Below are 14,319 nucleotides of genomic sequence, written 5' to 3'. Positions count from 1 at the left end.
CATGTTTCAGGTATATTCATCCCATTTTCATAAATGGATCACTAATGGAAATCAAGAATAGTGCTCCTCACTGTCTCTCACAGCATAAGTATCCCTAGCATCATCCTCTTCCTTTGCCAAAGAAGCCTGGCAGGTTGAGAGTGCAGGGCAGAGCTGGGGGCACATCCCTACTGCCTTTGCTTTTTGTGTGGCTTATACAGCAGTGAACATCTGGAGTCTCTTTGAGAAGTTTTGATTGGTAAAAAAAATAGAAAGAAAACTTTAGCATAAGGATTTGGCAGTTGGGTGTTTGCTATATTCAGCACTTATACATTGGCAGAAGACAGATGTTTGGAGGCTTTACTTCAGTGGTATGGATGTTCTGCTGGCCTCTTTGGGAAATGGCATGTGCTGTGCTTCCAGCTGTCCTCATTCACTAGTGTTGTGGTCACGTCGGTGTCAAATTTTCTAACCTTCAGCAGAAATAACCTGGCACAGTGCATCTCCATGTGGAATTATGACATGCTGAGGTTGGGTTTCTTGCAGCTTTGCAGGCCAACTTTCTGCGACAGCCAAACTTGCAAGCCTGTCTGGTAATACTTTCTAGGTAATACAGGATTAAAAAAAAAAGTGGTTAACTTTGTGCATTATGACGGCTTGTACAGGAACCCAAATTGCTCAATTTCTTGCTCTGATTATCAACTGATGTCATAAAGGATGATGTAGATAATCTATTAAAATTGGCTAAGTGGTGCTACTTGCTGTTTTCCGTCCTAGTTTGCTAATGAAAATCTTACTGGAGAAGGTCATTCTGTTAATATATGTTGCAATTTAGAGCTTGTTAAGGCTGATGATGGTGGCATTTATGTTTTGTTTAGGGCACTGGGTGGGGGAACTTGTAGCGATCTTTATGGACTCGAAGGAAGAGACCTCCCTACTGTCTGAAGATGTATGCCTTCTAGAAAGGGCTAACTGAAATGATAGACAAGAAAACATGTGGTATTTCCTGATTTTCATATGTGGTGGCAGGACTACAAAATAACCTATTTCTGGTATAATTATACAAAATTTTCATAGTAAAGGCTTTCAGAAATGTACTGAATGAAGAAAGCAGCGCTACCTCCTTGGTTTTCCTTACAGCACCCAATGAATGACATCAATTGAAAGAGAATTGTTGTTTTCTAAATAGTTCAGTGATGAGCAGTTCCACTTTTTTTTCAGCCCATTATTTTCTTTTGTCATTGTGTTTTCTTAGCAGGGAGGGAAGTACCAAACTCCCACACATTTGTATGTCATCAGTAAGTGGTGAAATGGTCCTGTTTTATGTTGTTTGTAACGAGTCTTGCTTTAAATAAACAGAAATAATACAAAGTTTTTATTAAACTAGATAATATCTTATTTTTTATAACTTATATATAATATATATAATGTATATAATTTTTTATAATTTCTTTTTTTATCCCACTGGTGGAGCTTTTGCTTTCACACAGGATGGTATTGCAGGACTTCATTTATATTTGATATTTAGAAATGATACTGAGAAGTAAGTCCTACCTTGCTTTCTTCCAGGAAAAAGCCAGATGCAGGGAAAGGGCAAACCCTGCCCTTGCAAATAAATGATTATTTTTGTTTGTAGTTTGTTTCCATAGGCTGTGATAGGTCCTGACTTGGGGTATGAGAAGGTTAAATGGTCTGGCAGTGCATTGGCAGTCACAGGGAAGAGACAAGAGAACAAGAGAAAGACTGTTGGAGGTTAAAACCAGACACAGGGTTGAGGAGCAGTTAGAGGAAAGGATGATATCAAATGTTAGGTTGTTTTCCCCCCAAAAATAATAGGGAAGGGATAATAGGGTCAAAATAATATGTCTGAACACAGCTCCCAGTAATGATCTGTTCAGCTCAGCACCATCTTCTGAGTGAACTGAGCAACCAAAGCATCTGTTCATGGTAAACACTGAGTTTTTACAGTTTCAAAAACATTTTGTATTTACCTTTAAGGTGATAACTCCCCTTAAATGGGAAACGTTACCTGTTGGTGTTGGAAAATAACATTTGGGGTTACTTACTTATGTTTCTTGTCTGTTTTTATTGGTAAATGTTGTAAGGGACTTTCTATTCTTACTGCACTAGACAAGGCACAAGGCTCAGTGGCACATGTTCCGTTCGTGTTTGGTTTTTGCTATATTCCCCCAAAAAAAGGCTTGTATAGCACAATGAAATGAGTTGTTCTTCTCTTGATAGCTTCTGTTCCCAAGAGCCACAGAGCCCTGCAGGTGAGCTGCTGAGGATGGCACAATCTTACATCTGCGTTTTGATATGTGGATCCCACAAAGCCTGTGGGACTTGTACCTGTTTGAGCGACTCTGTCCGTGAGCTGCAGCGTTTTGTTGATGATTGAAACTCTGCTTTCATTCCACCTCAATAGCCTTTGGCATGGCAGCTGGAGAGATAAGAATAGACTTAGGAAATATGATATTCCTTTTTCTTGATCCCCAGTTGGTGCTTGGAAACAGTCTGATGGTGTTATTGAAAAATAGGGACTTCATCTTAATGGCTTATGTCCTTTTACGAGAGGTGATGACTTTCTCTGTCTAATTGATTCAATAGATAACGCACGTTTCTTGGTTTCTCCTTTTTCCCTCCTCACTTCCTAATTTTTGGGGAGCAGAAGAACAGCATCTATCCTTTAAATAACAGCAAGAAAGGGCGTAGTGTTTCCTGATGACATGCATTTTGTGGCTGTCGACGTGCTGGAGTGGAGCAATTTCCTCATCTGTCAGGTTTTAATTTCTTGTAGCCCATAATAGGTACATTCAGACCTCCTGGACAGTGCAGACATGGTGTCAGTTTGAAGAGCTGAGTTCCATAGGAAGAAGTTGTTTCTGTTTTGTCTTTGTGCTGCTGGTGCCAGGGGTGTCCCAGGCAAAAGGTGTCTCTTGGAGGAGCTGCCAATACCAGGTTAGAGATGCACCAGCTGTGGAAGTGTGGTCAAAGCAAAGTGACACCTTTCAGAGAACAGAGGATTGATTGTATGTAACTAGGAGTTATGGACACTAGAAAGGAACTGAGGAAAATGCCATCAACCAACTGTGTTGTCTGAGCTGTAACAAGGTGATGACTTACAAGGAACAGAAAGAATCTGGGAGCAGGAAGGGGTGTAATTAAATGGTGAAATGAGAAGCAGGATGCTTCACAGTACAGGACTCTTGAAGAGCCAGATTGGAGTATGACAGGTTATGTGGATAGGCTTGAGAAGCCCAGCCAAAGTTCAGGCAGTACATTCAGTGCATTGGGAAATGATAGTGTGCAGAGGAGAAGCTGGGATTTACTGTGGGAGTTCATCAGCATGGCACAGATCTAAGGCTTGCTTCTAGCAGCTCCCGAGCCTAGCAAAGCGTGTCTCCTTTTGCCCTGAATCAGGACACATGTGGTGAGGAAATTTCTTTATCCTGATCCTGCAGGAGATCAGCTTTTGTCCCAAGGCGTGTGGATTGACTACCCTTATCTTAGTCTGCATAAATACTTTCATGAATGTAGAAGCAGTCATGATAGGGTTTTGGTCTGGAGGTTTTTTTCCAGTGGGATTTTGCTCATGATGGATTTAAATTCTAGGGATTTATTTCATTTTATCTGCAAAGGCAGTTTGTTATCCTGAAGTGGTTATTTTTATTTATTAGTCTGAAGTCTATTTATTCATTTCCACATCCCCCTGTTTCTGCTTGGTGCCGTTGGTGTTAAATCTAATGACTTTCTACAGTGGTGTTTGAATATAGCACTACAGAATGAATATAGCACCATATTCTGAGTGGGCTGGCTGGCCAGCCTTTCAGAAAGGCATGAGGCTTTCATGGTAAGAGGAGGAGATCTTGCTGGGGATGGGACAGCATCTCTTTCCCAAAGGAACAGAACCTACCTGGCACCTGTTTCCATGCCAGCTGTGTTGGGACACTCTTGATATTCCTTGTCTCTCAAGTCCCATCTGGGTTTCACCCTGAACTGACAGATCTGAAGAGGCGGAAATGCAGAGGGGGGAGATAATGGCTTGATTCTCCTTTTTAAGCTCACTTAAAGAAGGGAGAGCAACAAAACAAGCGGATATTTGGCGCGCTGATGGCTTCTTTCCGCTTTGCTTTCGCAGCTTCATTTTAGCATCCTCGATTTGAGGGTCTCTTCACCACACGATCCTAAAAGTGCCATTGCACAAAATGGTATTCAGGGGTTTGTGTGCAACCAGAACTGCTGTACCAACATCACCATTTTACACCAGTTGAAAGTCGGGCCCATGATTTGCACAAAAAAAAAAGGGCCGGGAGTGGGGTTGTGGTTTTTTTTCCTGATTGTCACTCAGTCCCCTGCTAAAAGCAATTTATGGAAATTGCATGGTGTCTTTTAGTCTTCAGTTAAGTGCCATCTCTCGTAAAATTTCATCCCTTATTACCATATTATTACTGCTTCTCTGCCTTTTTGAGGGTGCGATGAGATGATCATTTCCAGATGTTGCTTTATACGAGAGTGAAAAGCCCAGTTAGTGGGAGGAAACTGGAACGGAGAACACTGTGTGTGTTCCTGCCGTGCCTGTGGGAAGCACTGAGCTTCCACTGGGGAGTGACCCAAGAGAGGAGGCTGTTTTTCCTCTCTATACAGTTCACATCGTGAAATGACAGACCCCACACTTGCAAAGCATTCATGAAGCTCTGTGTTTGTGTAGTCATGAACCTACCTTTGTCCTGGGACTAACGCTGCTTCCTGCTTACGCTTCTCTTTCTGCTTTTCTAAAGGCAGCTGAAAAATAAATGCCTTTTCATTTTGATGTACGCGAGTCTGCATGAAAAAGCACCCAAATAATAACAGATGCTTAGGGTTTGTATACCAAAAGTGCCCAATTTTAAACATTTCATAGAATAAAAGGCACTTTAATTGGCTTTTTTAGAAGCTCCAGCATGTAACACAAAAGCAAGGTAGGGGCTGAACTGAATAGAACACTGCATCTTTAGCCTCGCTTTACTCTTTTAACCCTGAAATATTTGTGAAACATTTAGAAAGTGTTTTGTTCCATACATTGTCAATTGTTTTACATTGCCGTGAATATTTTACCCTTTTACTTTTTCCCCACTGGATGTTGAAATATTAAGGTGAGTGTGGCTTCCTGCCCAGTGCTCTCCAGCTTACCCCTATCAGCTGGGATGGTGCACAGCTTATGAGAGAAGCGGGGAAAAAAGAAGTAGAAAACCCAAACTGAACATAGAAATACAACTGATCCCTACTGAGGAGAGCTAGCAGGTGGAGTATGAGAGTACAGAGCCTTTTATGTGCTGGTGTGTGAGTTCACCTTCATAAATACTTTTCATTTTCATTTGGATCTCACCCTGGTTGAGCTTGAAAGTTCGTTGTGGGTTTGTCTGTTTGCATGGGTTTTTAGCCCCTCTTTTGTTCGTGGATGCTTCTATGATCCATTACTTTATGGCATCTGAATATGACAAAGCCAGGAATGAGCTAGACTTGTCCTCCCTCCTCAGAGGGTGCCAGAATCCCTCTGTATCTCAGTTTGCATTTTGCAGGTGGAGAAGCAAAGACCCCGAGCTCCACAGTCTTTGGATTGTGGTGCAGTTTGTTTGCCATGGGATTGATAGGAGACGGAAGCTTTGCTGCCATCTTAATTCTTTGTTATTCCACTGAGCTCAAAGTAAGTGAAAGGAAATGCTTTCACCTCCTTTAAACTTAATCTATAAGCTTTTAGCTTATAAAAGCTTTTTATTGTGATTTAATAAAAGCTGTACTTCTAAAGCATGTTTAGTAGTAGACTGTTTTTTGACTCTAGACATTTTCATGTAGGCCATAGCTGTGACCATATCAAAGTATTCAGATGTTGCTGGAGAGGCGTACAGGCCTGAGCATCATAATCAGCCTGACAGTTGTTATTACAATGTACTTCATTCAACATCCACAAATCCTCCCCTTAGCTGCCAATAATCCTTCAAGTATTAAACTAAAATCTTGGTGCAGAAACCATTGGAAAGGGATTTACGTGGAGAACCACAAGTGCCAAAATAACAAACTCTGAAACCTTAACATAACAGATTTCTCCCTGTGGCACTTGGAAAATTTTTCCAGCATTTACTAGAAAATGAAGAATAATGCAGGAGGGAAGGAGTCCTTGAATATATCCAGATCTCCAGAAGCTGATTTGTGAGTAAAGGAAGGGTGAAGAAACATATTTGGTGAGCTTGAAAGATTATTTATCAAGGAAGGCTATTTATCGAGGAAGTCCATCACTTTGGAGATGAAGTCTTAGAGTGATCTATTTGTCCAACGTGGAATTTTTAAGGTACGTTTGGTTTAGCAATGCTTGTAATAGGTAAGTTGTTAGTACTGAGTTATTTTTAACAGAGAAGGGAGTGAGGCAAAGAAACAGGACATCAGCTACAAGGCAATGAACGCTGCACCAAAGGCAATCTCAGGTACCAAATACTGTATGTGCTGTGATCATTGTGAGCGTGGATACTCAGTCCTCCACAGGTTATTGTCTTCCTTCTAAATCACCCTAATTTCAATGAAGAGAACATGAAACACAGACATGAAAGCTGAATTTTGACCTGGCCTAAAACCCACAGAGTTAAACTCAGCCCTCTGTGCGCTGCCTGTGCTCCTGCTTGTTCCAAAGTGGTTTTCAGTCACTGCTGGTTTCAGTTTGTGCTGTGCATGTGTACTGCAAATACCTGCCTTCTTCCTACCTCCTCTCAAAGGTTTGTGCAATATATAGCTTTCCCTTGATCCAGCTGGCACAGCAGAGCAAATATTTACTTCTTTTCCCACAGAAGCAAATAACCTCAGTGTAAAAGAGCTGGAATTGCATTCTGTGCAAACAGGTGAGCAAGCAGTACAGCATGTTACAGCCTATCAGGAGCTGAATCTCCCAAAGCTCCTGCACTGCTGCAGCACAGCAGGGGTGCAATCTCAGGCTGCAGGCAGTTCCTTGTATTGCAGGGCTGCACCTGGGGGCTGGGGGCATCAGCAGCATCACCCTGTTGTTGCTGCCTTTTCTTTGGGACACTGGGGGTCCCTTGGGAGTAGAACAAGGAGGTTTTAAAAGCAAGCACTTGTTGAAAGAGGGGAAGGCACTGCATTGTTTAGGTTGGATATCAGGAAAAACTTCTTTACAGAAAGAGCTGTTAAACACTGCAATAGGCTCCCCACGGAGGTGGTTGAGTCACCATCCCTTGATGTGTTTAAAAACCATTTGGATGTGGTACTCGGGGACATGATTTAGTGGAGGGTTGTTAAGATTTGGGATAGTACGGTTAGGTTATGGTTGGACTTGATAATCTTTAAGGTCTTTTCAACCTGAGCAATTCTACCATTCAATGATTGCTTAGATGTGTTAAGCAAAGGGTACGTTTCCAAAAGTGCAATGGAAGAACCTAAAATGAAAGCAGTGGGGGGATATTCTCACTGTACTGAAAAACACTCTAAAAATTGGTTTCAAATCACAGGCTGTTTTCTGGGGATGTGTGTGTTCTGAGCTGAATCACTTCAGTGCTGAGTTTCTTTGTGCAGGAAAAGGGTTGTTGTGGTTTTTTTTGATGTTGTTTTTCCTTCTGATTGGAGCCGTTTGCTACAAAATATTTACGTTCACCTGAAATTTTCTCAATCATTTCACTCAGAGACAGTAATTAAAAATGAAGAATGTTCTCCTCGCGTTCATCCTTAAGCCATGTGATCCTCCAGTAACCCTGAGATCCTTGGATCTTGTTTTCCTATGCATGTGGCAAGAGAAAGTTAAAGTAATAGGAGTTATAAAAACACAGAACATACCTGAGTCTTAACTGTAGATGACACGGATGACAGTGGAATGAACAAATGTAAAGTCAGTCTGCATATGTGCAGTGAAACTTAGTTTGTCTAGCAAAATATCTCGGTGGTGTTTGACTTGCAGTTTGTGTGGCCACCATAAATATTGGCGTATGTGCAATTGTGCACATGTTGGAAGTTTTTGCATAAGAAAAATGCTGGGTGAAGTTGGTAGGTGTTGGATTGAATCTGCATTTAAATATCCTAAAGAATACTTTGGCTTCATGAAAATAATTATTTTAAAGAATGGATAATGAGTTTTGTTTTTGCAATGCACTTGCCTTCATTCACAGCATGAAAAATAACCCTGTGTATAATTCTGCATTTCTTTGTCCATAATTGCTGCATTGATTCCTCAGTTTCAGATCTGGAAGCGGTAGTATCCACAGAAGTACATATGGAATCATATAAACAGTGAGATAGAACGGATTATGAGGCATTATGCTATTCACGTTATAGATATATTATGTATTTTGTTTCCTCACAGGAGTAATAGGAAGATTAACGTTAGAGCAGCATGATGCTACAGCTCAGCTTGCGGGAGACACCAGAGGTTTCTGGTGTTGCATCTGAGATGTAGAACTATGCATTTGTATTTCAAGCCAAAGCAGCAGCCGTGCTCTGGGAAGCAGGGCCCAACAGCTGTGGGGCAGGCACTCTTTGTCACTGCCATCCAGGAACAGGTCTGTGACCTGGACACTCCAAACCTGGTGCTGTGGCCGAAGCTCTGCCCTGGGCAGTCTGTATTGGAGGTGGGGGATTCCTCTGAACCACCAGCTGGGGGAATTCAGGGCTTCCAGCTATTTCGTTGGGAATGGCCCATCATTGGAAGTGCTTGTGACAGGGTTTTATAAAAGAAATCTCAAGCAATTGCTGCTATAAGAATATGGAGAGTTAGACATCCGTATGCATTTTTGTTTTCTCCTGTCTCTGTCTCTGCCTCAATTCTAAACAAATTCCTGCCTGTGAAGCTTTCATCTAATTCAACCTTTCCTTTCAAATAATATTTTCTTCTATCTCTGATTTCTGAAATCAGAGTTGAGTTTTCTCTTACATGCCTGGAATCGATGCCCTCCGGTCCCTGCAAACAGCTTGCCTGCACTCGGTGATGGTTTTCTCTCTGCTGGAGTGCCTGTCCTCAGTTAGCTGTCCCACTTGGCACGGTCACTTTTATCTGTTTAACCATTGACAGTTTGATTGCTCAGACCTTTCCAGTTGTCAGCAAACCTTAACAGTTACCCCCTTATACCAACATCTGTTTGACCATATATTTTCCATTTCAGGTAAATAAAACCAGGTTATCCTCCCTGGGGTTAAGGGGGAAAAAGATATATCCAAGAAGGCATGATTAAACTGCTGCCTGAGTGACAGACTTCATAAACATCATGAAGAAATCTCCAGTATTCGCCATTGCAGGACAAAAATGGCCATACTTTGCATGGCAGCTGCATGGGATTCATGAAATGCCATTGCCTCAGATAATGTACTTGAATGTGTTGACAGCTTTGAAACCTAAATACTTTAAAGGGTTTATGAAAAAAAATCCTACCTTGGGTTGTCCCCTGGGTTAAGGACTGGGGCACTGGTGGTGTATCACCTTCAGCATTTCCTTTCAATTGGTCTTTCTCAAAGGAGTCAGGCTGAAAAATAGCAAATTGTAGCCTGCAGCCGTCCATCTGTTCCCTCCTGAGAGCACAAGGACAGTGTGAGATGCTCTGGGCACCCTTCACACAGCTGCAGGTTGCCTTCTTGTGTATTCAGAGCATGGAAGGAACAACAACGTGATCGGATTCTGGGCAGCAAAGCTGAGCGATTCCCAGATTGTGTTGACAGGTCTATCCTTAAAAACCCTTTCTGCTTTGCTTTTGTGATTTTTATGACAGTTCTAGTACCATTGGTCCAAAGAGCTTGAAAATTTTGGAGTCAGAAACCATCTATCTGATTCGCCACTCCCTGCATCCAACAACCTCAGGAAAACTGGTCTGGTTTTTGTTTTTAAACCTTCTTTTTGCTTATGCTTTCATGTGTATTTAACAGTCATAAATGGATGTTTTGTTCTCCATGCAAAAACCACAGGCATTGAGCTGTGCCTCCAGGCTGCCATCTACATGCATCCTCTCTTCTGCATTGCTCCACTTCAAGACTGAATACATTTCCACAGTGGTAAAACCAACAGCTTTTCTGTCTAGAAGGCAAGTTGGGGGGCAGGCTGCTAAAAACTGCTTTGTTGGTTCTGCTGCCTGTTTGTCCTCGAGTCCAGCCCCAAAAGAGTCAGCAGGTGGTGGGATGTGCTGCCCCAGGACTGTGCTATTTGTTTGCACTGCAGGGCTGATGGCAGAGGGTCTGGTATTTGCTCCTGCTGTCTCTGTAGAGCACCAGGAGCATCTTTGCTGCACTGCTCTTTACCTGGTCGCAATTAACTCAAACAATTCCTTTGAGCTTCCTGGGCTTCTTGCAATGCTAATTGCCAAATCATGTAGCTTGCAATAATTTTAGCTCTACTTACACTAAAATATTATCCTAGACTATCTAGGGAGCCTTATTCTGTGTAGTATGTTGTCTGCTTGAAAGGAAGCGTGGGAGCTCAGGAACTGTGCCAGTCAGTGTGATCTGCAAAGCTTTACGTTTCCTACACTGCTGAGACAACATATGGGTGTCAAGATGTACCATACTAGAGAGACATTTATAAGGGGAGGTTTGACATGAAGCTTCAGAACAGCACAGCTTCTTGGCAGCCTTTGCATTGCATTATAACAATGTATATTTATATTTTATATATATACAGAGCTATTATGGTATTAATATGCAGTGCTGAATTTAGTGGAGAAGAGCAGTGATGTCTGGAATGCTGTTGAGTTTACTGCAGATACAGCAGTGCTGGGCTGAGTGCTGCTCAGCTTTCACATTAACATCTCTTGCTTCTGTTTCCATTATTTTCTTTAAATTTTATTATCTCTTTTCCTTCCGCTGAAAAAGAAGTATTTTTAAATTTCAGAGTTGAGCTGATGCTTCATCCTCACGGGAATAAGAGCTCACCTTCTCCTCCCTCCAAGCACAGTCTCAGATCTCTGCTTTCTTTAAGCACTGTGCCAGCTTTCAGCTCTCGAGTGCCTCCTTGCTTTGACTGCTGTGTCAGGTGGGTAGTGCGTGAATTCCAGGTATTGTCCTAGGAGGATGAAGCATCACGGAATGGGGGTTTTTCATCCCTCATACTGTGTCATCTGCAAAGCCTTTGGGTTATATTTAAGCTCCTTAGGGCCTTGCATGTCACTGGAAAACACCACGTTTTCAAATAATCAAACTCTTATAACATTCCTTAGATACGGTTTTATAACTCCAGGTCAAATTGCCCGAGAACCTAAATTTTAAAAATTATCTGTGTGGGGAAAGGCAAAAAACCTCTGAATAAAATGTGTGGCAATTAAACATCTAAGCAATGTCACTTGCTTAGTAGCAGCTTTGTGGAAGATCTCATTATTTGATACCATATAGAGTATCCTTTGTAATAACAGAAGCTGGAGACATCATGCTCCTGCGGTGTGTTGTATTGATGCATGTTGTCTGTGTGCATAGAAGTGCTCAGTAGAAACTGCAGTCCTGTCTTTTTGTGCAGTGGGAACCTGAACTGGACCCAGGGCTCCAAAATACTGATGTAATACTAATAAATGTAGAAGGAGATGTGAAATGTGGTAAGAGCATCATTGAATTGCATCAGACTTTGGCAACTGGATGGATGCACTTTGTGCCCTTCTCCATCCTTGAATGTGCACGCACAAAAAGTGGGTGAGCAGCCATTTCTGTGACAAAACTTGAAGACTGAAGGCTTCTGTTGTTTTTAGTGTCGCTGAGGCTGCACAAAAGAGGAAGAATCTTCTAATTCTACCCAAGTCTAAATACTGGTGTTTGGTTGGTGTTCTGTCGAATGGATGGGGCCAAGCTCTTCTTGGTGTTGTGTAGCAATAGGACGGGGAGCGATGGCCTCCTTAATGTTGAACATAGAAAGTCCAGTACTAACGTGTGGAAGAACTTCTTTATGTAAGGGTGATGAAGTGCTGCGGCAGGCTGCCCACAAAGGTTGGGGAGTCTCCTATGGAGTTATTCGAGGCCTGGCTGGATGCCCATCTGTGTGACCTATTGTAGGGAACTGCTGTAGCAGGGACTGGACTCAATGATATCTTGAATCCCTTTCAACCCCATGAGCAACAAAACATTTCCATTGTAGGGATGTTAAGCTTAATATTTAACGGGGAAAGTAAGAAATTTTCTATTTAACTTTCTGTGTGAATCAGTACCAAGGAGCAATTTTCTGTATATAATATCTGTAAGTATCTATCAGTAGCTTGCAAATGTTTGATCAATTTCTTTCTGGCCTGTAGCCCATTCAGTGAGTCTGTAGCATTGAGCGTTAATAGTGTATATATATATAGTGTATAGTGTAATATATGAAGTGCATTAAGAGTCCTTTTCCTTGCTCCCTGGATGGGACTCGTTGCAGGGCCAGCAGGCTGTGGCCTTCCTCTGCTCTTCAAACACAGCCTCTGACATCCAAACAGCAAATGGAGCAGCTTCCTTCCTGTCCCTGCATGCCATACAAAAAATAGTTTTAGTGAAAATAAGTGATCTAGTTTAGGTTCTAAATACAGAAATAAACAAGTCTGTGGTAAATGAGGTTTCAGTCTGACTCCTGACCCACGCAGTAACTGTGGCATTTAAAATGCAGCGCAGGTTCAGCTCTGTGTTCTCGGTTACTGTTTCTGCTATCCTGAGATGAGACAAAATGAGGTTTCATCTGGTGCAGTCACTGGCAGTTTGAAGCGTTAACTGCTGTGGAAGAAGATTTGAAAGGCAATTTCCCTTCTCAATTTTCTCCTAAGTCATTAAAATTCATCTTTGGTTCTTGAAACATCCAGATTCTGTTCCGCCTTGTTATCTGGATTGGAGATCTTACGATTGTTCGCTGCATTGAATATCCCTTAAGTATATAGCAAACTGTTTGACACCGTTTTACAAATCGTCTGTGATTCTACAGATTTATCTTTAGAAGTTTAATTTTTTCCCTGCCAAATGAATGCTAATCTCGCAATGATCTGAGCTTAGTACTGCTGAAACCTGAAGCTTCCTCGTTGCTTTCATTACTTATTAGCATGATGCACTGCTGCGGCACTTTCTTGGAACTGTTCTTTCTTCAGGTTGGACCCACTCTTGACTCCTCAGCCCTTTCGTTTAATGTGTTTTGCTGTGATGCTGACGGCTATTGGCAATAAAATGAATGGAGAGAGGAAGCAGAGTGCACAGTTCACTCATCCATGCCTCAGAGCACCTATTTGGGAAGAGACCTGGAGGAAGTTTGTCTTAGAAGTGCAGAGGAGTATAAAAATAACTGTGTCACCATATTTGAATTTAAAATAACTTTTTTTTTTTTAATTCAAAAAAGCTCATGGCAGGAGTTGTCAGGCTGTGGGTGTCAGAAGGGGATGAATTTGCGTGAGCGGAGGCTAGAAGAATACATAGGACTTCCTGCATATCTTTTCTTTAGGAAGCTAGTGGGAAGGGAATAGCCTTTTGTCATGCTCGTGTCACATTTTATTTTAGCTTAAGACTGATGAGAGAGGAGAAGAATCTGGCTGTCAAGATCAGCCTGTCTCCTCTTGCCTGCTTTGTTCCTCCAATCCTCAGCTTCCACTCCTTGCAATGTGCAGCAGAAACAAAGCTCCAGCTAATCCAGGCATTCAGCTGGCGATGCTCACTGCCCTGCTCATGCTACTGGCTTTTAGTGAACGCGATGATGTGCCTTATTCTTGTCTTCTGAAGGTTACTCTAAACCATGTTTGTTTCTACTCGTTATGTTCAGCTCCGCAACTGTTTTAAGTATGGACATTCTAGGGTGCGCTGATTCGCCTGGGATTTGGGAGCTGGATTTTTTCTGTCTAGACAACAACCTTGACAAATGATCATTTCAAAAAGTTAAGGTTAATGACAACACACTTTTCAAGGTGCTCCAATAATAAATTACTACGAAGTGAAACATGGGCACACAGTATGTATTTATATCCCAGTTTTGACACCTCTCGGTCATAGAAGAGATTGGCAACTCTTCTGTTTGTCAAGTACAGCGGGAAAGAGAGGGGATGAAGAGATTCATCTTGTTCTCTGAAGTTACTTCTCGTTTCAAGGCAGACACCAAAAGAGAAGGTTAAATGAATGGCGAGAACCTCTCTTTTCCTTTCATTTCATTCTTCAGCTGTGCCTGTGATTGTGCGCCGCGCATCAAGTAGCCAAAGGCCCTTCTGAAAACTCTTTTCATGTGAGAATGATGCCAGACAGAGCGCTTGTGAAATAATTACAGAAAATGAGTGTTGATGCATGTTTTGACTGTGCTGCAGAAGTAATTCTGTCTTCTCTAGCTGAAGTAATTACATTTGTTTCTAAATAGAGGAAAAAAATGGTAATTGTAAAAAAAAAAAAAAAAAAAAAAAAAAAAGATAATAAAAT

At 41.8% G+C, this 14,319-nt stretch overlaps 1 protein-coding gene across 3 annotated transcripts in view; it reads left to right on the top strand.

The window, feature by feature from the left end:
- Nucleotides 1-14,319, top strand: part of LOC146754996 (receptor-type tyrosine-protein phosphatase T-like) — a 396,275-nt gene that overhangs the window by 212,807 nt on the left and 169,149 nt on the right. The window contains exon 14 of one of the 3 annotated variants that reach the window (XM_085526587.1): nt 11-1,955. The exons of the other annotated variants lie outside the window; for them this stretch is intronic. Coding sequence (XP_085382713.1) covers nt 11-33 — 23 coding nt within the window. The 3' untranslated portion in view covers nt 34-1,955. Of the gene's footprint in view, nt 1-10; nt 1,956-14,319 lie in introns of those variants that run through there. 3 annotated transcript variants of the gene reach the window in all.

The sequence above is a fragment of the Coturnix japonica genome, chromosome 37 (genome assembly GCF_054131305.1).
Source record: "Coturnix japonica strain WE chromosome 37, WE-NBRP24, whole genome shotgun sequence".
NCBI lineage: Eukaryota > Metazoa > Chordata > Aves > Galliformes > Phasianidae > Coturnix > Coturnix japonica.
This window is presented reverse-complemented; position numbering and strand designations above follow the sequence as displayed.